Source organism: Pogona vitticeps, chromosome 4 (genome assembly GCF_051106095.1).
Source record: "Pogona vitticeps strain Pit_001003342236 chromosome 4, PviZW2.1, whole genome shotgun sequence".
Taxonomy (NCBI): domain Eukaryota; kingdom Metazoa; phylum Chordata; class Lepidosauria; order Squamata; family Agamidae; genus Pogona; species Pogona vitticeps.
In genome coordinates, this window is record NC_135786.1 from 19,904,416 (window position 1) to 19,930,396 (window position 25,981).

At 42.3% G+C, this 25,981-nt stretch overlaps 1 protein-coding gene across 2 annotated transcripts in view; it reads left to right on the top strand.

The window, feature by feature from the left end:
* Positions 1 to 25,981, top strand: part of SALL4 (spalt like transcription factor 4) — a 31,551-nt gene that overhangs the window by 1,171 nt on the left and 4,399 nt on the right. The window contains exons 1-3 of one of the 2 annotated variants that reach the window (XM_078392172.1): positions 42 to 3,594; positions 17,257 to 19,770; positions 25,672 to 25,973. In XM_078392172.1, the coding sequence (XP_078248298.1) occupies positions 17,295 to 19,770; positions 25,672 to 25,973 (2,778 nt within the window). In that variant the 5' untranslated portion in view covers positions 42 to 3,594; positions 17,257 to 17,294. Of the gene's footprint in view, positions 1 to 41; positions 3,595 to 17,256; positions 19,771 to 25,671; positions 25,974 to 25,981 lie in introns of those variants that run through there. The other variant, XM_020779527.3, reaches the window with a different exon arrangement.

A 25,981-nucleotide genomic window follows, 5' to 3' on the forward strand; every position in this document is an offset into this window, starting at 1 on the left:
GAAGGGCTGCCTCCCTTCTCTCCTACTAACCCCCAAAACTGGAAACTATCCCTGGGGGTGGGGGGAGAGGAGGAGAGAGAGGCAGAGATCACAATCACTCCGGACCTTTTGTAGCCTGACCTCCAGCCATCTTTGATTTCCGACTTCCTAAAATAACTCCGGTGAGCTAATATGGTGTGTTAATGGGTGGGAAGAGGAGTTGAAGTTAATGATGGGTGCTTTCTTGCTCTTTCCTCCTCCTCCTCCTCCTCTGCAGCCTGCTTAAATATAAAGACCAGAGGAACGGATGGATGTTACCTTTCCAGATTTATGGATTCGGATCAGGCTCTGTATGTATGTGTGTGTTGAGGATCGGTTGTTCGGGGAAGACCGACTGAAGATGTAGGGCTTGCTCGCGTGGAAACGGGAGAGTTTTACATTCCTGGATGGTGCGAGAAGTTTTTCAACCCCATTCCAAAGCCCTTTGGAGCACTGGGCATTTGGCAATTAAATACTCCCTCATTCCAAGTTCCAGAAAAGTCGGATTTCATCCTGAAAAGGGAAATAGTATGAGATATTAGGGCTATCCGAATGAGTTGCATCGCCCTGTCTCTTAATATTCTCTCCACCACCCCCGCCAATAGATCCTGTCTATCCCTGGCAGAGATTTGTTAAAAATGATATCCCTCCCGCATAAGGAAACCTTGAGGTGAAATCTTAAACTTTAGTCAGAAGATTCCCTCTTCCACCTCCTGGGATTTTTATTTTTTTTATTAACGGAGGTGGTGGGAAGTTGGGGTGGACTCGGATCAAGCGATCCCCGGATAAACTCCCGCCTTCCCAAAATTAATGGCAGGGGTCGATAACAATGTGTATTTGGGGCAAGAGGGGGGGGCGGATCGATTGGCGAGCCGCAGGAGGCTTGGAGGGCCCCCTTCCCCCCCCCCTTTCTCTGCCTTCCTCCCATGGAGTCCGAATGGGCAATTGTCGAGCCCGATTAATGGTGATTTAAGAAAAACGGCAAGCTGGCCAGAAGGCAGTAAATCTCATGTTTAATGCATGGCTGTTTTTCCCCTTTGTGCATATGGTTAGTTCGAAGGGAGAGCTGGCCGGGCGGGGCGGGTTGGAGGTGATGTTTCCACATGTAAATCTCTTTCCGCAGCTGGAGAACTACCTCTGGGGACAAAAGGGTTAATCACTCCCTCGGAGTTTCGTGCTCCGGGGAGGGGGAGGGGAAAGAGACGGGCATCGGAAAATTACTTAGATGTGCAGGCTTAGCGCTCATGCACTCGCTGCAGGCATCACCTGGATTCCAAATTTGGGCAATCAATTTTTTTTCCAAAAAAAAAAAAACAACCCACAAAAAAAACCCTGCAGGCATTTGTTAGAACCCTTCGGCGTTATCAGTTTGGATTTCATAGCAGCTCTTCAACGACTAGAAGAAATAGGAAGTGGAAAGAGAGAAAGCCCGGGATTCCAATATCTGTGATCAATCTAGTTAAGAAGCACCACGTTCTTTAAACCGCGCTGAATTGTTTGAAGGTAACTTCTCGTCTGTTACGGGACAGTTCAGTTGCTCCTTTGCGCCACCTAGGGGATGCTTCCTGCGTTGTTACAGTATTGTTGCTGCACGGGAAAACGCATAGTATATTCTCCTTTCCTCTTAGTATCTGCAGTTTGTTACATTTTTCTTTCTTATTCATCGGACTTGGGTGAAATGGACGTAGGTGTTATGATGCCTACGCTTCCCGCATGCCTGCTGATGGCTCTCTGAATGACTCACTTCCATAGAAAATGTGCCTATATGTATATTGTTAACACTTAAAACCCGAGTGAAGTTGTTCATTAAAACACTTACAAAAGACAAATTCTGGACTGAGCTAGGGATTGGCCTAAAAGATCTCCCAAGGTTCCTTTCAGCTCACTGGTTTGGATCCAGATGCACCAGATCCATAGAAAACAGTGGAAGTTAATTTAGTTAGATTGAACTTTTCCTGTGGATTTTAGCGGGACCGCTTGCAAGCATGACCTCTGATTTTATTCTGCCTTTCCAATTACCAAAAGTGAAAGCTTAAGGTGAGTTGGTTGGCTGGCTAGAAGTCCTACGTGAGCTAATTTATAGACATAAAAATAGATGTATGAGAGGGGTAGCTGTTACTTTGGTTCTAGCAGAACTGATTACAAATTTAAACCTCCGATAAAGCCAACAAGACACTGCATCTTCTGATGCTGCACCCACCAAAAATTGTTTTTAAGATAGTTTCTTTTCCCTTTGGTCACAACTCTCTTACAACAACCCTGTGAAGTAGCATAAAGAGGGTTCAGCTTTCTCAAAGATGCCAAATGAGATTTGGGTTTGTGTGCCTCTCATATGTCTAGATTATATAGCTATAGGAACACAAAAGCATGAATGTAAGGACAATAAGTGTAATCAATAAGCATAGACCCTTTTATGCTTCCTTTACTATTGTGAGGTCAAAATTAATTAGCCTGAAAGTTCACTTTGTAAAGAATGGTGGAGGGGAAATAAATCCTGTTTTATGATGATAATATATTGGATAAATGGTGAAAAATGTTATTTTAAACAGTAATGTGTTTTCTGCATTGAAACCTTGAGAAGAAACACCAGGCATTAGTGCCCATACCATGCCCTTTTTAATTTAATGGGGAGTAGATTTATTGACAATGGAAATGAGGCATAATTAAATCATCTAGTTTGTATTTTGGTTGCAGGGAATGAAATCTGGATAAAGGTGTTGCAATGGGATGTGTGTTTTGTAGGGGAATTGGTTTCTAACCTGGTGATGAACTAATAGAGCCCTCCTTCCAAAAAGAAAAAAGATGGTTCACGTGGAAGTAAAAAATTAACATTGCAGCTTAACATTTCCTCACTTCTGAAGAAATCAACCCTTCATTATATTTGGTAACAACTGTTAAGTCAAATTCTTTGTTCTTCTTGTGGTTTAAATGCTAAAACGTGTAGAATTTAACACTCCCCCCCCAACTCACAACTGGAACACTGTCCTTGGGTTTTGTTGGCTGGTTGATTTTACTGTTAATTAATTAAACAGTAGCTAGAATTTCTCATGATTGCATCAGTAAAATGAGAAACATTATTAAATATTTGAGAAGTCCAGCCATGATCCCCCCCCCCCCGTTCTTTCACTAGGGGCCTATTAACCACTTTAAATAAAGCAGTAAATGCATGGCTGGCTAAGACGGATGCTGCAGAGCGGGAGTTAAGGTGGAGTGGCATGCATCGTGTTTTTTCAAGCTTTCCTACCAACCCCTTTTTCTTAAATGCAAGTGAAACACTATATTGGTTGTAGTGATTGGGCCTTCTCTGCCAAACCCCAGCAGCTTGTGACGTTTTTGACAGAGCTGCTGCTCTAACCTTTGCCTCCTCCTGCCTGCTGTGGGTGGTAAGTTGATGTCAAGCTTACAATTAGGACTCTCATGCAGTTGACCTTGGCAGCGGGGTTTTCTGCTGTTTAGCACGGTCTTAAACACTGTAGTAGTGTTAAGTGTGGTCTGGAGCTGCCTTGTTTATAGTCAAGGGGGCTTGCTAGTAGAACCAACTGAGAGTGCAGGAGGAAGAAATGCTCCTTAAATAAGGTAGAGCCAAGTTAAATTTATTTACTTCTTGGTTGCTTTCTAGGTGCAAGTTCTTGGTATCAAATATTACTCGGGTAATGCTGTTCCTCTTCTATCCTCCTTTACTACTTGTACAGGATTGGTAATAGGCTCTTTATTTCTAACAATGTCCCTTAGCCTTTAGTTAAGGTTCAGCTTGGATTCGATCAACAGCTGCAAGATCACTTTATGGATCTTGCAATATTTTGTATAGAGAGGTGTACGTAATGTTACTTAACTCACACATCTGACTGGAATGCAGTATTGGTCAATCATACAAAGCAAAGGCTTGTTTGTGCATAGATAAGGCATCGGTTGCGACTGTTTTAGTGAAATGCCATTATTTTGGCTTTATCTAGTTTTTGTTTTTAAGGCAACTCACTCTGATAATGAAGGTATGCAGATTTATTTAGTTTGATGCCACAGACATAATCTCCGAGTTTTGCAGAATGGCAGTCTTTATTATTATAAGTCTTCTTGTGTTGGGTCTCTCTCTCTTTTTTTTTTTTAATTTCTTGTCCATGGCACTGAAAAATGTTTTCATCCAAGGTTTAGATTTTAAGCCATATCAGGTTGATTAAGGGCTTTCAGTGTCTTTAAATTGTTTTAGAAAAATGCTTTAAAAACTTAACGTGTGATATAAAATCTTATTCTAAGGCTGCCTCTTTAAGCCCCCTAAAGAGAGAATAATTACTGGCTGTATTCCATGGCTCTTACTTATGATTAAATTGTTTAGGGTCTCACTGCATAAGTCTGAACAAAGTATTTTGTATTTGCTCAAGTGTTAAGATTTTAAAAATACAAGCTGATTTTTATCATCTGCTTGGCATGTGGCATCGTACTTACAGATTGCTGTGATTGCTTGATTTGTGCTTTAACTAACTGCTGAAAGCAAAATCAAACACCTCATACTTTTTTTTTTTAAATTGTTAGGATAGAACACAAGGCTTCTCCCTCACCCACATGTGTAACTAATTGTTATTGATCCTAACTCTGACTATATCTAATGGTGTTATCTTCAGTCATGGTCGGAATACTGGAAATGTTTAATCCAAAAACAATGGAAAGTGGGGGAAACCTAAACTCTGTCACGTTAATGGAACACAGGGTAAAATATCTAACTTATACGGAAGTCTTCCTAGTGGCAAGGTGCCCACTTGGTTCTTTTGTCAGGTTGTCTGAAAACTTAGTTTTTTAACTTGCATTTAGGAGAAACCAAAAGATGACATTATCTCTAAGGATGTGCCTGGAGTCAGACATCAGAGATTAGCCGTAAGGCCCCATAATATAGCCCCCACCCCCAATAATTATTGTAAAATGGGGCCGGGAAGAAGGACATGGTCTGGGGGGCTAAATCCTGGATACTCAGAAAGCAGAAAATTCAGGGATAGCAGCAGACAAGTTCCCTACCAACACAAGGGTGGCCATATGTTCTCTTTTGTGGAAGTCAGTCCTCTGTTTGAAGGGCAGTCCAGTCTAAACAATCCTGTGGCGGGAGATCAGGAATCTTGGAAGTTTTCCAATCTCAGATTATTATCTGGCCAGCAGATGGGTCATGCATACTGGTTATAGTCTTTTGCTCAGGTGAGACATATTGTCATTCTGTTTAAATAACAATAATCATTTTTCATCGGCAGTTACACACAAATTGCTGTTCTCTTTGGGATGACACATGGCCTCTTTTTTGGGTCATGTGCAAATGGCAGCCGAAGTCAGCAGTCGTGTTTGGGCCCACCAGAGCTGATGCTGCTTACCACAACTTCCTTTCTTACTATTTTAAATAAACCTTTTGAAAGTCCTGAGGGTGGGGGTGGCTGGCTTGGCGTATAAACACATAATGGATTTTTTTATTATTATTATTCCCAGGGGTGTAGCTGTGTTAGCTTGTTGCAGTAGCAACAACAACTCCTAACAGTTGTAGAAGGGCTGACCGTGTTAGTATGTGCAAGCATTATAGGTAAAAGCAAAATAGAAATAAAAAGTTTTTTTTTAAAGAGAAAAATGTGGTGGTACCTTAAAGACAAACTTTAATTTGTCTCTTAATTGAGCTTTCATGGACAAGTCCACTTCATCAAGCTGTCTTATGTTTGATGAAGTGGATTGTCCACGAAAGTTCACATTAAAAAATATAAAAGTTAGTCTTTAAGGTGCCACCATGTTTTTGTCTTTTCTTTATTTTTTTATTTCTATTTTGCTTTTACCTATAATAATTTTGTACAGGTTTTGTTTAGAGTAACCTTAATCGTTAAGGACTCTCTAAACTCTTTAATTGTGTGTTTACATTTTTAAACACGATCCTTTCATAGTGCAAAGTTTGGCTTACTCCCAGGTTAAAGGGCTTAGCATGAGAGCAGGAGAAGCAAACTTGTTTTTATTCCTGTAGTTATGATGCTGCCATGATTTGACAGAGTTTTTAAAATGCAAAACTGCAAAGTATTTTTTTTCCTGCCCCCATCATCAAGCAAGGCAAACAATCCACCTAACATCATGAATGCAGAATTAATAACAAAGCATGCAATAATAATAATAATGATGATGATGATGATGATGATGATGATGATGATGATAATATAATGGCAGTAGAGACTATCAGTATTAGCAAAATTAAAACAAGTTTTAAAGCTGCAAAGTAGCTTTATTTTGGCAATGGGAAGCAAAGAAGGAAGATATACATGGGTGAATGTACTTCACATATTAAGATAGAGAAGACTGGGCCACAGCTGGCCCAAATCAAGCTGGTTTTGGTTAATTCAGAGTGTTGAAATACTTTCAGCTGGAATACAGTGAAACTTCAAAGTGCTGGACTTTGTCTGGATCATGCCTTGTTCAGGGATCGCTTGGTGGGCAGCTTTTCAAAAGCAAGTTTTTAGTTGAGATCCTATGTAATCGGTGAGGATGCAGAATATCCCTTTTGCCAGTAAAATGTTTGGCAACACAACTGATCATTCCAGCACTTGAGGAAATTAAACCAGGTTGTCAAAAGGCCACAGGGGATAACTTTATAGCATTGGGCTAAATATTGAGGTCCAGTTTATGGAACCAGGACTTTATTATAGCATGATCTCATCCATATCTTCGGAGTTCTTTTTCATTCATTGTGCCGTGATTGAGTCTGAACCTCCCTGCTGAGTTAACTGCATTCTATTTATTCAGTAAGTTTACAAGATGTTGAAAGATAAAATTTGAGTAAACTGGGAGAGAGGGTGGGGAACTGAACCTAATCTTCATCCAACACTGGATGGCCTAGATTTAAATGTGTGCTCTTCTATAAACTCTGATGGGTGTGGGGGAGGCATGCAAAGCTTTTCTCTTTTTTTTCAGCTTCAAACTGAGTACCCAGTGTGGTGCAATGGATAGAGTAACAGGCTGGAACTTAGAGGAGTCCTGGGTTCCGATCCTCACTCAGCCATGGAAATTCATTGGGGGAATGGAATTCGTAAAACCTCACCTTGAAAGCCCTATTAGGGTTACTATCAGTTGTATCCAGTGTGGCAGAATATAAGAGCAACAACAGTTACTGAACAGGGATTATACGTTGCTGAAAGAAGAAAGCCTTTGAATAACCAAGAGTGGATTTTTATGTGGAAAGATTATAGGCTTCGTTCATCTCTCATATTCAGATTTTGGGCCTCAGAATTAATAAGACCAGATGCCAATATAGTGGCTAAAATGTTGGGCTAGGCCTTGGAAGACCCAAGATACGAATGCCCCCAATGGCCATGAACATTCAGAGGTTGACAAGAGTAAACCACTGCTTGAACATCTCCCAAACTATTAGGACTGCCATTTGTTGGGAATGACTTGATGGTACATGATATACCAAGTCAAATGTAGGACTTGTGGAGCCCAAGAAGGCTTTGGGTTTTTGTTTTGTTTGGGATTTTTGTTTTGTTTTTGTTTCTTGTTTCTTGTTTTTGTTTTTTGTTTTTTTGCTCTCAAAGCACTCCCAAATCTGCTAAAGATACTGCTCTGTTTTTGTATTATGGTTGTTGTTTCTAATGAGATAACTGTGCAAAACCAAGGAACATACTTTTAGTGGTGTTGATGTTGCCATTGAAGAGTTCTGGAGCTGGAAAAGGGCCCTCTGAGGCCTCCAGCTCCTCTCCTCTCCCAGTTCTACATGCACAAGGTGCTAGTTGGTGGTTCGCTGGTGTTTAAATTCACAGCTATGGGACTCTTTCCACGGAATACCAGGCTGGCTCTTTCCCTTTTCTTTCCTGGCAGTGGGCAAAGACCTTCCTTTTCAACCAGGCTTTTGATATATACTTTGCAGATAAGCAAGGGTGACTCTGTTTTGAGGTATGTGAATGATGCTGGAATATACACATACTATGCTTAAGAAACCTGAACGCTCTCAACTCTCTGGTGTGCAGTGCTGAGTTTGCAAAAGAGAGAGATGAGACAAGCTGCCTCTTCTGACACGAAATGCTTCTAAGCCTAAATAGAATAGGAGGCCATATGGGGTTAAACAAATAAGGAAGTTAAAGTCACTCATTGAGGATAAGGTTAGGAATAGCTACAAGTTATGATGGATGCATAATGCATCTGGAGTCAAAGGCAGCACATCTATGAATGCCAGTTGTGGGAGAAGATGTTTTGACTCCTGTCCTGCACACGAGCTTCGTAGAGCTGTCTGTTTGGGCATAGTGGGAACTGAACGAGACAGGCCTTTGGCTTGACCTAGCAGTGTTCTTCCTAGCGTCTATAAAAGCATTTGGTCCTGCTTACACACATTCTGATCACTTACATTTCAGGGGTGGACTCTGAAATTTAAAAGTGCTCAAACTGGCACGGAGTTTGCAGTGAGCCAGAGCGATAGTGCTCATGTTTCCTCACCTTCACATCTTCTTGCTAGACAATAATGCAACTCAGGAACCAACATTTAAAGCTGGGTTCACATAACCCTATGATCAACCAAGCCAAACACATCCCATTTGTGTAACCTGCTTGTCAGTTTTATTTTCCTGTTTTGCAATTCTCAAAATACTGCAAAATCAAAAGTTTCCTTGAAAGCCTGCTGGACTTCAAAATATGGGAGTGTTTGCCATAAATTTCAATTCTGCAAACATTGTTTTGGTGTGTGTTTTTAATGGAAATTTTTTGTTGCCTTGATATGTGTGTACTGGTTAAGTAAAAGTTGATAGGTGATCCTTAACTCCAGGCCTTCATTAACCTGGTGCCCTCCAGTGACAGTGCTGACTGGGGAAGATAAGAGGAGTTGTCTGTTACATCGGGTTTGTGTGTGTACCAGACAGAAGAACAGTAGCTTAATCAAGAAAATGATGCTTTCAGAACATAAGCAAACCTATGAATTTCTAAAAGGCTAGTAGTAGTTGCACATAGTCTCCTCCCCACTTTTCTATGTTCCAGTCCCATTTTTAAAACTGCTGGATCTTCCTTATCCATCTGGTGGCCCTGTTTCTCCCCACACTTTCATTCCGGCAGCCATGATAGATGACAGCCCAATTAGGAAGCTCTCTTGCTTTCTCCTTATACCATTGGGCACTTTATCACTCCTTGTGAGGAGTGGGAACATGAGAGCTAAATGTTCTTGCCTGTAAAGTTTTGAAAACTAGAAACATGGTAAGGTACTGTCCCAGATAATAGGGCCACTGAGTGGCAAGACTGATGCTTCTGAGTCATATTTTCTACCAACACCTGTGTAGAATTGACCTGTTCTTAGCAGATCATCCAAAAGTGTGGTCAGAAACGTTAGTGGCAGCAGCAGTGTGTTTATATTGTCATTTAAGTCATTAAATTGTTCAGATTTGTTCATTTTAAAATGCTAAGTAATGTAATCTGTTAGTTATTTAGCTACTTTGTTTGACTGACCATAAGGAGTTGATATAATAATAAAAAAATAAGATATAAGATTATATGACATATTAAAGTATTAATTCTGAGTTTGTTGCTGGGTAATCTAACCAGTTTTATTAAATTATTTGTGAACTATACTAGTGGTGAAGCTTATCACCGGGTTGTTCTTTGATTTTTTCTGTGTCACATGTACGTCATTGGGAACGAATTTGCTCTGTACACATTCTTCTGCGTTCAGCCTGCACGTGACACTTTCTATCCTGCCTTGCCTACATTCATATTCCTCAAAAGCATAGCCCACAACAGTCCTTGTGGGCCTCTGCATCAGAGTGGGAATATTTGGGCTTCCAGATATTTTTTTATTACAACTCCTATAAACTGTTACCATCAGCTATGCTGTGCAAGGGTTCTGGGAGTTATAGTCCAAAGCATCAGGGGAGCCAAAGGTCCATCGTTCCTGGTCTGCGTCATTGAATCTGATTGGATTCCAAGATCCCTTTGGTGGGTTTCCAGATGAGCTGATTGGAGATGGTGTCAAAGCCCAGCTTGCCAAATGGTACTTCATTGCAGTGATTCGGGCGGTTGATGCCATTGTACCTAAATGCCTTCTCTGTCTCAGGGCTCCCTCCTCTCCCTGTTTACAGAGGAGTTGCGTGCCATGAAACAAACAAGAAGACTAGAGAGTATCTGATGAAAAGCTCGTCCAGATGTTAATCTGGCTGTGATTAAAAAAAAGTTGTCCAGCAGGTATTGCAGTGCCATTCAGACCACTAAGAACGCTCATAACGTCAGGCTTATTAGTAAGGCAGTAAGTAAATCAGGCAGAAGTTTATAGAGGGTTCCATAACCTCACTGGAGCTAGGTGTCATTTGGGTTATCAACCGGATGCTTTTACATGTGAGCCGTTTGCAGCCCATTTCCATGCTAAAATTGAGGCCATCTGTAGAGACCTTGAGCCTGTTCGTACAGCACTGAGTCATGTCAAGATGTCTGACGCCCCATCTGTCTAGTTATGTTGGCTCATTTTGAGCCTGGGGTACCTGATGAAGTTGACAAGGTTCTTGTATGTTCTTAATATCAGCTAGGGAGGCAGTGGTTGAATGGGCCACAGAGATCATAAACTCCTCCTAGTGGGAGGGATATACACCATCTTGCCCGAAGGACACAATGATCAGGCCCGTTTTTTAAAGTGCCAGCTTCGCGACAGATGATTTTAACAACTATCAGTCTGTTGCTAATATACCATTTGTGGCAAAATGATTGAGAGGGTGTTGGCTGACCAGTTGCAAGTGTTTTTGGAGGACATCTTGGGATCTGTGTTCACGTGTTTATGATATAGGTGGGTTATAAGGTTGGGGTTTTCCTTTCTTTTTCTGTTTTATTTTTTTATATATACTTGTTGTTCTAAACTGCTCAGTAATGGTTTGCCACCAGATGAGCAGAATAGAAATTTAAATTTGAATAAATTAATACCTTCTTACCAGCGTTTCACAGGCTTTTAAACAACCACATGCCAGAGTCTCTTTGAAAAGCTTTTCTTCTACCCATCTTCTATCTAGGTAAATGTTCTTTGTATATATTAACTGCAAGAGGAGTTTGTTCATTTAGGCTTCCAAATACATTAGGATTTAGGCTTCCTAATGTGTTAAGTTGTATGATAAGTGGGCCAATATTAGTCTTATGGTACTTTTTAAATATTAGTGTGTTGACTTGCAATGATCTTAACTGCACCTGCCTCCTCCTCATTACTCATGGCTGCTGTGGCATGATCTACTATGTTTCCTGCCAAAGGCCACATCTCCATATGAGGGCACATAGTGTCTGAAAAGAATGTAGAAGTAGATAGGTTAAGGTTTGAACAGGGTCACCCCAAATATAGTTAGCACTGACCTGCCTTGACCTGTGATAATCATGTGGAATACTGTATATGACTGTCCTTCATGGTTACTAGTTGGGCTGAGAGTTCTTTAAATTCTGCAGTGAGAGAATATTTGAACTAATATCAGGAAACAGAGAGCTCAAGTATATTCTGGTGAGGGCAATTTCTTTTGCCATGGTGGTTCCTTATGCCCTCCTTGCTCCACTTTGTCCTTTGATGAATGCCAAACTACAGTGTCTATGTTTTATCAAGCTCAAAAATTCACTTCTTGCTTTTTGTGTAGCAATAACTATATGGCTTAATCAGGGCATCTCTACAAGTGGGACTACCAGTTAACTTCCATGCTCGATGTTGAAGCTGTGGAAAGATGAAGAAGATTGTGTATGCTCACAGGCACTCACTGTGACTGTGCGGCTTCAGTTTGGCAATTGGATAGTGTGGTGCATAAGCTAGATCAATGGTTCCAAACCTTGGATCCCCAAATGTTCTTAGACTGAAACTCCAGGAATCCTTTACCTTTAGCTATGCTGGACAGGATTTCTGGGAGTTGCGGTCCAAAAATACATGGGGAGCCAAGTTTGGGAATCACTGAGCTAGATAGATTGCTTTAATGCAAGGGTGGGCAAACTTTGCAAGCCTAGGAGCTAAATTATGTGCCCGTAGCATCTGCTGCAGGTGCACCAGCTCAGAAAATGACCAAAGCAACAAAACGACAAAATATCCTTACAGCCATTCACAATTTTGATTTCTGCCACCACTTTGACATGCTTATAACAAAAACTGCTGTCCCTAAAGATCTCTAATGGGGAGATGAATTCTTTTTTTTGGGGGGGGGGTTGTGTTTAAATTAAACTGGACCACAGAAACAGCCATGGGATCATATATGGCCCATGAACTACATGTTGCCTTGCTGTTGAAACCACCTGGAAACCAAGCAGTGACAGGTTGCTGTTTTACCTACTCCTATAAGGCCATGCTTCTATGAGTTCCATAAGCATATCTCTTGTCACTGTTAAATCTTATTTTGTCACTGTTAAATCTTACAGTTTTGGCTATTTAAACAGAAGAGAGACATGGAGATGACGATTAATTCCATGACCATTGATATGACGGGAAAACCAACTTCCCCCATGAAAGTCAGCTGGTTTTTCTACAAGAGAACATAAAGGCTTGCATTCAGTGCAAAACCTGTCCAGGCAAAGAGGTAAGGATTTTCTAATACTCTGATGACAAGTATGGTTGACTCGAAGGAAAAAATATATGCCCCTCCGCTGTTGTCCAGTTCTCATCCTTGGGTTCTCTTCTTGGATTTCAGCTCCCGGAATCCCTAACAATTGGCCATCCTTACCAGGGATTCTAGAGGTTGAAGTAAAACAAAGGGCAACCAAGGTTGAGAGCTGGGCAACAGTAGAGGGATGAATCCTGTTTCCTTCAAAGTCTACTATACTTGTTATCAGGATATTAGAGAACCCTTAACCACTTTGCCTGGACAGGTTTTGCATTGAATGCAAGTTGGGAAGCCGAAGGGAATGCCCCTCACTCCTATTGCTTCCTCAGAATCATCCCACTGGTCAATGGATAGGGTTACCCATGACCCATTATTGAGGGCACTTCTCAGTGAACTACCGTCTTATGGGGCAGTGAGGCAAGTCCCAGGAAACAATTGAGGGAGTGCTCCCTTTTTTCAAGCTGAACCATATGAAGCATTCTTATCCTCTCTTGCAAATAACTTGCTGTCCCTAATTTTCATCATCTCAAGCCCTGTTTCGGTATTCTTGCCTATATTTAAGCAAAAGCATGATCAGAGAATGGTGCTTCTCCATTTATTCCAAAGGCACATCATTCTGTGTCTCCATTCCCTCAAGGTTGGGAATCACTGCTCTACATGAATACAAAAGATGGCCCTATAGTCTTATCACTCTGCATGTGCTGTCCTCTGCTTTGAAGAGTGATGTTTGGGTGAGGATATATAACATTGCCTCTTCCGTTACGTCTTTGCTAAAATGTGTACAAGAATACCCAAAGGTCTACAATAAATCTTTCCCAACAAATGTGTATATAAAACTCTGCATATGCCTGCCTGTGATCTAAAAGAGCTGCAGAAAGTTTTGCCCCTGCTTCTGCTGTCGTATCTGATGGAAAGGCTTCTGATGTCAGCAGATACCTCTCTGCTAATGGAAAGCATGGGAGGAAAAAAAGAGCATTTTTAAAAAACCCTTCTTCCTTCACAGTCTCCCACAGGGCCTCCTACCCTGTTCCACAGAATCCTCAGCATTCAAACACAGACGTAGCAGGAGATAGAGCAGTAAAACAGCAACTTCCAGTCATCTATTACAGGCCTCCAGTGAACCAGTTCAAAACCCTCTCTACAAGTGGAAGAACACCTCATTACTATTTCAGTTTGATCTGTTTCGCCTACTCAAGATATTTCTGAAATAGACTGTGTCTTATTTCCATTGTTTTGCTGGTTGCGTCTTGGCTTCCAAAGTTTGGTTTCCCTATTTTCCTCATGCATGATTTGTTGTTACAGTTGTGTACACTTACATTGTAACTGGTAAGGGTAAAATTTCACTTTTAAACATCATTTTTCAACAGTGTTTTTCGTTCAGTGAAAAATGAGGGGTGGGGGTGGAGAACCAGTTCTTCTTTGGGGAATCCCTTCCTCTGAGCAAAGTTAGAAGGATCAATAGGACAGTTTCCAGAAAGTTCTGAGGCTTCCTGAGAGCTGCGTAACCTCGTTGTGAAGCATCAGGGGCTCAGCATGGTTGCGTAAGGAGCCCCTTGATTTCAGATCACTATTTTTTGTTGTCCTTTGTTGACATTTTTCTTGGGCTGCTTCAGTCCTGCTGTTATGTACCTCGTCCAGCAGATGCTGGGCTTCTGCCATGGCAGCCTCCTGGCTGTTTCTCCAGACGTCCATAGCTGTTCCCCTCTTCTACACAACTTCTCCTGGTCTTCCTAGATTAGACTTGTGTCTCAGATAGTTTGAGGAATGCACTCCCCTCACCAATATGGAACTAAGGTAGAAGCAACAGGCAGAGTGACTTCTACACGTGTACAGCTGTCATCTTTTCTTCTGAGAAAACAAACTGTCTTGACACTGGTCCTTTTTCTCTCACTAACTCCCACTGATATATCCAGTCAGTGCACCAGGAATATATTGTTGTTGTTGTTGTTTATATTATATACTACTACATACAACAACAACAAAAAATGTGCCATGAAGTTAGATCTGATATATGGTGACCCATTTCAGGTTTTTCCAGCTAGAGAGGCCTCAGAAGTGGTTCTCCATTCCCTTCTTCTGGGGGCACCCTGGGATTGTGCAGCTTGCCCCAAGGCCACAAAAGCTGGCTCTTCTCCCATGGGGCACAGTGGGGGGATTGAACTTCCAGTCTCTCGCTCCACAGCCAGATACCTAAACCACTGAGCTACCATGCCAGCTAACACACTAGGGATAGGAAGACTCTATTGAGTCTACTAATGATGGAAAGTGTTGTTTTTACAAGAACAGGAGAGGGCCTTGTAGACTAGTAGAAGCTGTCTTCAGGAGCCATCTTCTTTAAATGTTAATAGTAAACAAGAACTCTGTTGAAGAGTTTTCTGCAGCATTGCTGAAAGAGAGTTTGCAAACAAACCCAGCAGCTCAGGTCATTTTCCAATTACAGTTTTATTTGTTCTACTTCAAACAAATTTACTTCAAAGACTCTTCCTTCATTCCTGTGTGGGAAGCCATAGTGGTTCGTTGACATTAAAACATGCCAGCCGCATTATTTTTTTCTTGGGAGGAAAAACATGCATCTTTTGTTCCAACAGACCTTGACACTTTCCAATAACTCTACCACAGAAATTTTTATTAGTATAAATGATTCAGAGGGTGTGCATCTCATTGTGGGTGTAGGAAGACTGTACCTGTACGTACTATTCCAGATTGTTTAAAGGAACCTGAACTTTTCCCAATTAGCATTTTAAATATGCTATCTGGCTGCTGCTTGTTTTCTTTCATAAATACGGTGCAGAGTTGTATTTAAAAAGAAACCATGGAGGTCCTGAGTAAACTCAAAAGGCAGCACTGGATAATACTTTCAAGCACACGTGTGCATGGATGTATGCACTTGTGCATTTGTGTCTGGTAACATTATTTTTGAATTTTTCTGCTTCCTCCCCATTCCAATTTTTCTAATGGCGAGACCCATGAAGAGTTCTGGAGGGACCCCAAAACATTTGTCCTCCTCTTTTTCTTCTCTGCTTTTAACGCCTAGGGACAAGGATCCAACTGAAAATTCCTGAGCTTCATTAGAAGAAAGACAGCATAAAAAGCAAACCAATGAATAATAAAACTTGTATTCTCAAATAAAACTTCTTATGTGCTGCCGAGTCACCTCCGACTTACGGAGACCCTATAAATGAGCAATCTCGAAATGCCCTGTCCTCAGTTGCCCTGCTCAGTTTTTGTAAACTCAAGCCAGTGGGTTTCTTTAGGAAGTCAGTCCGTCTTGTATTTGGTCTTCCTCTTTTCCTGCTGCCTTCCAACTTTCCCAGCGTTTTTGTCTTTTCCAGAGAATCCTGCTTTCCCATGATGTGCCCAAAGTAGGACAGCCTCAGTTTCAACATTTTTGCCTCCAGAAATAATTCAAGCTTGGTTTGATCTAGGAGCCACTTACAGTGGGGTCTTGACTTAAGGACGGCTCGAGTTAAGAACATTTTGACTTACGAACCACTCTCATAGAAAAATATTGACTTGACTTACGTACTTAGATTTGAGTTAAGAACTGAAAAAAACCACGTGGGAGGCAGGGAAAGTGCAAAATGTGAACTTTCAGTTAACTGTTGGCCAGTGAAAAGGGTGCCTGTCTGCTTCCTCACTCCTCCCAGCGTTTAGAGAGTGGATTGGGAGACAGTCTTCAGACTGCCTGGTACTGTACTGCCTGGACTGTATTTTCCCTGCCTTCCCTGAACCTTTCTTGACCTAAGAAAAAAAAGAAACAAAATTTCCCCCTCTAGTGGTTGAAGCCGGAATAGCAGCTTCCCATTAGTTTCTATAGACGTAAAAGAGCAGATACGGATCAAATGGTTTTCAATGCATTCCTATGGGAAATGCAGATTTGACCTGAGAACTTTTTGACTTGAGAACCGCCTTCCAATACGGATTAAGTTCTCAAGTCAAGACCCCACTGTATTTGTCTTTCTGGCAGTCCAAGGTATCCACATTCTCCTCCAGCACCATATTTCAAACAAATCAATATTTTTCCTGTCAGCTTTCTTTATTGTCCAGCTTTCACATCCATACATGGGAACTGGAAATACTGGAGTCTGGATGATCTTGATCTCCTGCGACACACCTTTATACTTAATGATCTTTTCTAATTTCTTCATTGCTTACATTAGTATTAAAACATATGTTACCAATAAGTCTATTGGCTCACATTTTAAATGTGAATTGCCACAAATTAAGAAGTCAGCACAGGCATTTGTAGTCACATGACTGGTGTTAGAGAAGAAATGCTACCACTGACTTCTTAACTTGCAGCAATTCAGAGCTGAGATTTGCATCAATGGACTTATGCTGGAGGGTATAAATAATAAAGTTCTGGCCAATGAATATCTTAGAAGTAATTGTATTGATGACTTGGATAGGCTTATTTCTGGCTAATTTATTTCAAACCACTGCTTTTGAAAATCTTGAATTTTTGTGTCCTTATATTCCATTAGAATCTTAAAAGATGCAGTTTTTGTAAAATCTGTCAATTCAGTTGCTTTATTCTGTGGCAGAAATAGAACCTTGTTTGTTTGTTTTTGCAGGGGGAAACATAGAAATCTCTTCAATTCCATCCTTTAAATGTCTTGGTCTACTAACCTCTTCTGACCTTAGATCTCCAGTCTTGTTTTTCTCTGTCATATATTTGGTCTGGTCTGAAATGCCTTCTCTTTTTCTGGTGTTCTTCCAGGGAATCCACAAGATGCCCCAGGTGACAGAGGTGATGAAATGAGTTCCAAAAGGTGCCGGACGGAGGAAACCAACATCTGTGACAAATGCTGTGCAGAGTTCTTTGACTTCTCTGAATTCCTTGAGCATAAGAGAAATTGCACTAAAACACCACCTGTCCTAATCATGAATGACAGTGAGGGAACCATGCCATTGGAAGGTTACCCTGACAGTTCCTCGGGGACTTTCCCAAGCAATCGAATGGACAGCGGAATGGCCAAGGAGAGTCATGTGAAGAATTGCTCTCCTGTAGAAAAGAGAGAAGAGAAAGTGGACACCAGATCAGTGGGAGGGATATATCAAAAAACCGAGCCCTCTGCTCCTCCCACAACCCACGGGCTAAGCTATCTACCAAAACCCAAAGTACCCAACACTAACGTGACTTTGCAGACTATCCGTGGCACTAAAGTGGCAGTCAACCAGTGTACCTCGGAGACCATCTCCCCATCAACAGCTAGCCTTAATGCTATTCCTATGATCCTTGAGCAACTGGTGTGTCTGCAACAGCAGCAGCTCCAGCAGATCCAGCTGACAGAGCAAATCCGTGTCCAGATAGCGATGATGGCCCCCCACGTCTTGCATCCTTCAATAGCGGCTGCGGCGGCTACTGACTCTCTCAAAGCCTTGGGTGCTCACATGTCTCAACAGCTGTCAGCTGCTGTGGCTTTAATTGGGCAGAGAGCTGGGAACCAAAGCCTATCACTGGAATCCTTGAAGCAAGGCAAACTACCTCATGTGAACGTGGGCATTCCAGCTGTCTCTGTGGCCAGTGGGCTCACGTCCGCTGCCATCTTGAAGCCCGATGCAAACCGAAGCCTGCAAAACTCTGTCTCCCGTTTTGCAAGCCCTTTGCTACCTCAATCGCCCGGTTCGGTCATCTTCCAAAACCCGCTGTCTGCCGTCTCCCCCATGGCTGACCCTTCTAAGAAAGGGAAAGGCAAGGTGCCCAATGTTAACGTGTCTGAAACCAAGCCCACCGCCGAAGAGACTTTCTTCAAACACAAGTGCAAGTTTTGTGGCAAGGTTTTTGGCAACGACAGTGCCCTCCAAATCCACCTCCGCTCCCATACCGGCGAGAGACCCTACAAGTGCAACATCTGTGGCAATCGTTTTACGACCAAAGGCAACCTAAAAGTGCATTTCCAGCGACATAAAGACAAGTATCCTGAGATCAAAATGAATCCTTATCCAGTCGCAGAAGAGCTAGACAACGTTCCCACCGAGAGTGGTATACCCCATGGGATGTCTGTTCCCCTTGATGAATCCAACCTTATAGCAGATACCAAGCCTATTTTGACGGTTCTGCCTACCTCTGCAGGCTTACCTCGGAACACTTGCAACCTAGTAAACAGCAAGGATTCTTTTAGTGGTCCCCTTCCAAGTGACATACAGCCTAGGCGTTCTCCAGAAAGTGAAGGGGGTTCTTCCTCAGGTCCATCAAGTCACGAATCAGGGGTTGAGCAGAACAGGAGTTCTCCGCAAGCCAGCTGCAGCACGAGTGCTTTCCACATTGGCCGAACTGGTGAGCAAGGTTCTGAAACCACCAAACTCCAGCAGTTGGTGGAGAACATAGACAAATCCTCGGCGGACCCCAACAAATGTTTGATCTGCCACCGAGTCCTCAGTTGCCAGAGCTCCCTCAAAATGCATTACCGCACCCACACGGGCGAGAGGCCATTCAAGTGCAAGATCTGTGGCCGTGCCTTCTCTACCAAAGGCAACCTTAAGACTCATTACGGAGTGCACCGTGCCAACACACCATTAAAGATGCAGCACTCCTGCCCCATCTGCCAGAAGAAGTTTACAAATGCAGTAGTTTTGCAGCAGCACATCCGTATGCATATGGGTGGACAAATTCCTAATACCCCTGTCCCCGAAAGCACCCATGATAGTGCTGATGTGGAGACTACTGTAGTTGAGAAAAATGGAGATCCATGTTGTCCGCAAAGTAAGATAGAAACTATGGAAGTGGAAGGAGAGCTGGACTCACTGGAAGGACCACCTCAGTCTTCTAAACCCCTCGCACCCTGCAGTTCTCACAGTGATCCTCCAGGTTCAGTGTTTTCCAGCATTTCGGTGCTTGAAAACCAGATGAAAATAGTGAATTCTGCTTTGACCTTACAGCGGCAAAACAGCCTGAAGTCCAGTGATAACGGCTCTGCAGAAAGTGATGGTATGACCAATGACTCTTCCTCAGGGGCAGGTGATCCAGACTATCCGAATGGCAGCCGCAGTCCTGTTGTCTCTGAGTCGGCTTCATTTCTAGCATTGTCTCCAGCCAATAGTCAAGCAGAGAGCAGCAGGTCTAAATCTCCAGGTTTTGGCGCCCAAGAAGATGGTGTGGTGGGAAGTAAGGCTGAGGGTCCTGAAATTCATCCTGTGGAAAAAGATAGTGCTTTGGATCTCACCTATGGAAACGTCAGTCGCAAGGTTATCAAAGAGGAACCTGGGTTACATTTCCCAAATGGAGAGTATGGTGAGTCATATAAAGAAGAGTTATTAACTTTACTTACGGCAGATCCTGATTGAAATCAGAGGGGGTGGGTGTGATTCAAAGCTTATGTTGCCCAGAGCAGACTATTTGTCTAGATGGGCGGGGTATAAATCTAATAAAATAAATAAGAAGTCCAAATGCAGACCTCCAGGCTTCTCAGCCAAATCTCCCCAAGGCCTTTCATTAGGTTCTACCTTAGGTTTTTTACCCTATCCTGCTCTGCCCTCCAACAATAAAACCAAAGAAAGATATTATATCTTGATGCCATTTCTCCTCCATTGAACAAATGTGAGATGCATCTGTGGCTGCAACCACTTGTGACCCTGGATACACCTACAGTGGGGCTCTCCATCAGCCTTCTTCAGCATAGCTAATAGTAATATTAGTTGCAGTCCAACAACATCTGAAAGGATTCAGGGTTTTTTTGCCCCCACTTTTGTCTTTAAAAGGTGGGCACTCTTTAGCCATTCAAATGGTGCCATACAGCTCATTGGGAGCCTTTTCAAAATGCCTTGTTTTTCCAGTCCTGGGTGAGCAGCAAATGTAAGAACTCCCATTCTGGACCAAGATTGTGCATCCTATTTGACAGTGGCCAAATTAATACATGCAAGGGTACTATAAGGCATACGAAGACAACAGTTCTACCCAACGCTTGCCTCTAATACAGCTTTCTGCAAGAGAATGACCTCCAGGTGTTTTAAACTACAAAGCCCACTATCACCAGCAAACACAACCAGCACTGGCTGAATGATGGGGCATGTAGGATGTAGTCCAACAACTCTGGCAGGCATAAACCTGCAGAAGTCTGTTCTAGTATCTGGTGGTCTGAGATATTTTTACTTTGAAAACCTAGAACCTTCCTATCTTATCAATATTATCAATATGGAAGGTTTACCTGAATTTGTCCAACTTTTATTTCTTACTTACTTTGAGAAAAATGTCTGAAACAGGGTGGGCAACCTCTGAAGAAGGCACGCTGCCCCCAGAATGGAATTTGCAGACTGCACCCTAGTCTACTACTGCAAAATTTGTTGCTTTATTGGGAAATAAACAAAGCTCACGAAGAGTACACACCTTGTTTTCAAGGTGAATAGTGCTTTCACATGTTTAGCTTTAAAACAAGGCATGTGCTCTATATGAACCTTGTTTTAAATGTTAAACCTAGGTTTTTTATCCAGCACATCTGCATTTGATATGATTCCACGACACAGGCTTTGGCAGAAGTTGGAGACAACCAATATTGATAGGCGGCTCCTGCTCCTGATCCGCTGCCTCTATGAAAAAACCAGGTTGAAGGTGAGATGTAACAGAGCAGGTCACCTCACCAAGGCCATCCCCACATATGCTGGCATCAAACAAGGCTGTGTATTGGCTCCCACTTTGTTCAACATCTATATTAACTCCTTGATCAAGAATTTATCTGGAACCAACTTTCATCCCCCTAAACTAGCAGATAGACCCTTATCTACTCTTTTATACGCAGATGATGTTGTACTTCTCTCATTAACCTGTGTTGATTTACGGCGGTTATTAAGAGCCCTGGGCAATTATTGTAAAACTGAGGAATTAGTAATTAATTATGATAAATCAAAAGTCTTAGTGTTTACTAGGAAACGGATCACACACAAATGGCAAATAAATGACCATCCAATTGAGCAAGTTAAATCTTATAAATATCTGGGTGTGATCTTCCAGTCCTCAGGATCTTGGAAGGCTCAAATATCCAGCACTATAGCAAATGCTCAGAGAAGTATTAAGTCACTCATACGCTTTTTCTTTACAAAAGGAGGTCAGCATATACCATCAGCCATACAGGTCTTCAATGCGAAGGTGTTAGCACAGATGTTATATGGTGCACAATGGTTTAGTTACAGAAATTATATTGCAATGGAGTCCACTCAAATGAAATTTCTGAGAACTATCCTTGGACTCCCAAGTTGTGTGCCAAATGCACTTTTACGACTAGAAACAGGCCAGATGTTGATAGAGTCTCGGGCATGGATACTTAAGCTGAATTTTTGGCTAAAAATGTTTTTCACCCCTGTGGGGTTGGCTCCCCTAGTGCTAACTGATAAGTTTCAGTCCAGATGGCAAAGATCTATGAATGAGAAATTAAATAATTTGGGCTTCTCGAGAAGTGCTATTTTGTTAATGGGCTATACAAAAGCAAAACAGGAACTACACCAGCGAATCACAGACAATGAGCTACAACACCATGTCAGTATAGCTATGACCCATCCTGGCTTTAGAGATTATGGTCAGGCATTTTTACCTGCTAGCCATTTGAATATTCTGACCCTTCCAAAATATAGAAAAGCTTTTACATTGGCAAAGTTTAATGTACTTCCTTCAGTCCTGCTGGAAGGTAGATACAAGAACATTCCCTATGAAGAGCGCTTATGTCCTTGTGAGGCTGGAGTGGTGGAGACGGTTGGCCATGTTCTGTTATACTGCTCCTTCTATACTGGTATCCGTAATACTTTTATTCGTGCAATTTTGCAATGCATCCCCGGTAGAGATGATGAGTACTATACACGCTATCTGCTGTCAGACCAATGTCCATCAGTAACGATTAAAGTGGCCAGCTTCTGTGCAGTGGCACTAGTCTGCAGGCGAGAAATAGTGTCTTAATCCTGTAGATATATACATGTATGTACCCATATATGAATATTTATTTATTTATTTATTTATTTAATTTATATGCCGCCCACACTACCCAAAGGTCTCTGGGCGGCTTGTATGAACTGGGGGTAGGGGTATACTCCTAAGATTTATTTACGGATTTTGTTCCCCTAAGAGTCTTCTGCACATAATGTATATTATAATTGTATTGATTCTGTTTATACTTGTGCGGTTATTCTGTGCTGCTCACATCTGATCTGTTGATCGTAATAAAGTATTCTTCTTAAAATGTTAAACCTAGGTTTTTTATCCAGCACATTGTTACTAAATTTTGGTGGCATCACTTGTGGTAGGCAAGAGATTTTAAAAACTGCCAACAGGCTCTGTACGGCACAAGGCACTCATGTTACCCAGCCCTGCGGTGAAAGGAAAGTAGGAAGACTGGAAGCTGATAATGCTGCAGTTTTTTGGCAGCAAGCAGTTTATGGCACCCAGGCCATGGACTGCCTACAAATCTGAGAAATATGACGTTGCCTTGAAAAGTTCACTATTCTTGATGGGAATAGAGAAAGAGGCAAAAAAAAATTTTGTTTTAAGTTTTTCTCTGCACCAAGTTACTTTAAATGGTTTAAACCAAACCATTTTTGGTTTAAATCAGCGAGTTTCACATATATGAAGCAGGTGTGCCGCTTTTCCCACCTGCACAAGGTATGCCTCCCTGTCTTCTGCATGACATGGGATTAACTGGGCATGAAACTGGACAGTTGAGAGTCTTTCTTTTCACAACAGCAGCCAATTTTACATCACCCAACAAAAAAGCAGAAGAGTGTGGTTTGCCTAAAAGTTCAACATGTTTAATTTAGATAATGGCCAAAATCCTATTGTGTAAATGTATGCCTGTGAAAGCTGATTGTGTCATCGGCTACAGGTGTTTATCACTCATTAAGTTTCCTGTTCCACCCCCATGTTCTAAGAATCCCTTGTGACCTAGGGAAGGCTTTCACACCTGAAAATCGCTGCTGCTGCTAGGATCAGGACTGTTGGCTGCCGTTTGGGAGCATTAAAAGCTAAATATTTTGGGGTTCTCAAAGACTTCTCCAGTTCTCAAAGGGCCCTAAGGCAGCCCTGAAAACTGGGGTTAGATGGAATAGGAAACTTTTAATGAGCAAATAAAGCCTATGGCTGGTGACATCATCAGCTTGTGCAGGCATAAATGTATGCAGTAGGATGTGGAGCCAATGCACATCTCTTTTATGGATGCACAGTGAGAAACAAGATCTGTTAATTTAGCCTCCCTTAGTTGTAACCTCCGGAATGCAGTGGAAGACAGGAGGGCCTGGCGTGCTCTGGTCCATTGGGTCACGAAGAGACGGACATAACGACTAAACAACAAAAATATTCTAATAAACAAATTGGGCAGTCTCAGCTAGATCATCTTGTGGGGCCCAGAGAGGACTATTTGTCTCTTGTACTCCAAAAAAGTAAAGATTCTTAATTCTACAACTTCCAAAATTCTCCAGACATTATGAGTACTGATTCTGCTTTCTGGAGATTTTGGAAGTCATGATTGAAAAAGGTATCTCCCCGCCCCCCAACACCCTGTGCTTTAGTCTCATAAGAACATAGTATATGGCCTTGTGTTGAGTTTCATCATTGGTCCTTCTAGCTCAGGATTATCAACTCTTGGCTGGCACCTGCTCTTCAAGAATTCTTTCTTGTCATACCTGGAGATTCTGGGTGTCTCCCAGTGGTCTCTTATTCAAGTACTAACCAGGAATGATTTCATCTTAGCTTCTGAAATCAAATAAATGTTGTGGGTTTTTTGGGCTTCTTGGCCGTGTTCTGAAAGTGGTTCTTCCTAACGTTTCGCCAGTCTCTGTGGCTGGCATCTTCAGAGGAAAACCCACAACAACCATTAGATCCCGGCCGTGAAAGCCTTCGCGAATACATCAAGCATTTTTAGTGTTGTGGATTACAGCAATGGCTCCCTCTTTGGTATCAGACCTCCCCTTTTCTCCACCGTTGTTGATGGTAGCAAAGGAAGTATTCATGAATAACACCCACATATTGTACTGTGGGTAGCGTAAGGAAGTGTGGGCTACAAAGAAGCAGCTTCCTGGAAGCAACACTGCAAATGTGCTCTTCAAAGTGTTTTCACAGAAGAGTTGCAAGGCCACCTGTATGTAGGCTCTGTCCAAAGAGTAAGGTCATCACTCTGGTCCATGCATTTGTAGTCTTGAGATTAGACTACTGTAATACGCTCTATGTGGGGCTACCTTTGAGACTGATGTGGAGGCTTCAAATGGTGCAGAACACGGCGAGAAAATACAAGCATATTTTTCCCCCACTCTGGTTGCCTGTGTGTTTCCGCACAGCTTTCAAAGTGTTAATGATGACATATAAAGCCCAAAATAGTTTAGGACCTCAAGATCTAGCAGAATGCCTCCTCCCATCTAGATCTACCAGAATCACTTGTTCTAGCCAGGACGGGCGGCTGAGGGGCCTAACGCCAAGGGAGACCCAGAGAGAAGGAACAAGAAACTGGGCCTCCTCAGCAGTGTCCCCTCGCTTTTGGAATAGTCTGTCCCCAGAGATCTGTCTGGCTCCCTCGCTGGGTGTTTTTAAGAGCAAACTTAAGACCTGGCTCTTTAGGCAGGCTTTCCCTCCTGTCATCACCTAATGACTTTGCCATTTTGAATTATACTGTCACTGTTGGTCTTATTTTATTATATTCCTTTTAATTTTAAGTCTTATTGTTAGCTCAGAGTAGACTTTGGTCTAGATGGGCGGAGTATAAATCGAGTAAATAAAATAAATAATAAATAAGGTGTTAAACAACATGAAAAGGCAATTTTAAGACTGCTTCATGTTTCCTGTTAAACAGGCAATATCAGAGGCCTGTAAAAACTGCGTTTTTGAAAAAGATGATTCATATGGATAGACATTTTCAACAAAAGTTTTTGTTTTCCATTGTGTACATGTTTTTGTCTCATTGTCTCCTCCTATGAAACAATGCAAGAAGCTGTTAAGTCCACCAACGGGTTGAGTGTTCGGACCACAACCAGCAGAAGCTTTTCCAAAGAAGCTCTCTCCTTTGTCTCTGAGCATAGGATTGTATCATTTGTTTGTAGTTGTCTAGGTAAAATGTTGATGAAAACACTGGTGTCATGTTTCAAGGGTTTATGCAGCCTTAGCTACCCATGTAATATTTGGTGCGAACGGTTTACCAACAAGCAGCCTGTCCCTCTTATTGTCCTTCAGGCCAAAACAGCGTCCATGCGGCGTTTGTCAGAGCACCCCCAGCCCTTATAAAAATGGAAGTTCCTAGCGACCGTCCCATGAGCGCGACCCGTTTTATTGGGCCCCCTGCATTGTCACCTGGTGTGCCTCCTGGTTTGGTGCCGCTCCCTCGCCGTACTGCCAGGCAGCATCTCTGCACTACCTGTGGCAAGAACTTCTCATCAGCAAGTGCTCTTCAGATTCATGAGCGGACTCACACGGGGGAGAAGCCGTTTGCGTGCAGCATCTGTGGAAGGGCGTTCACTACAAAAGGGAACCTCAAGGTGAGCAA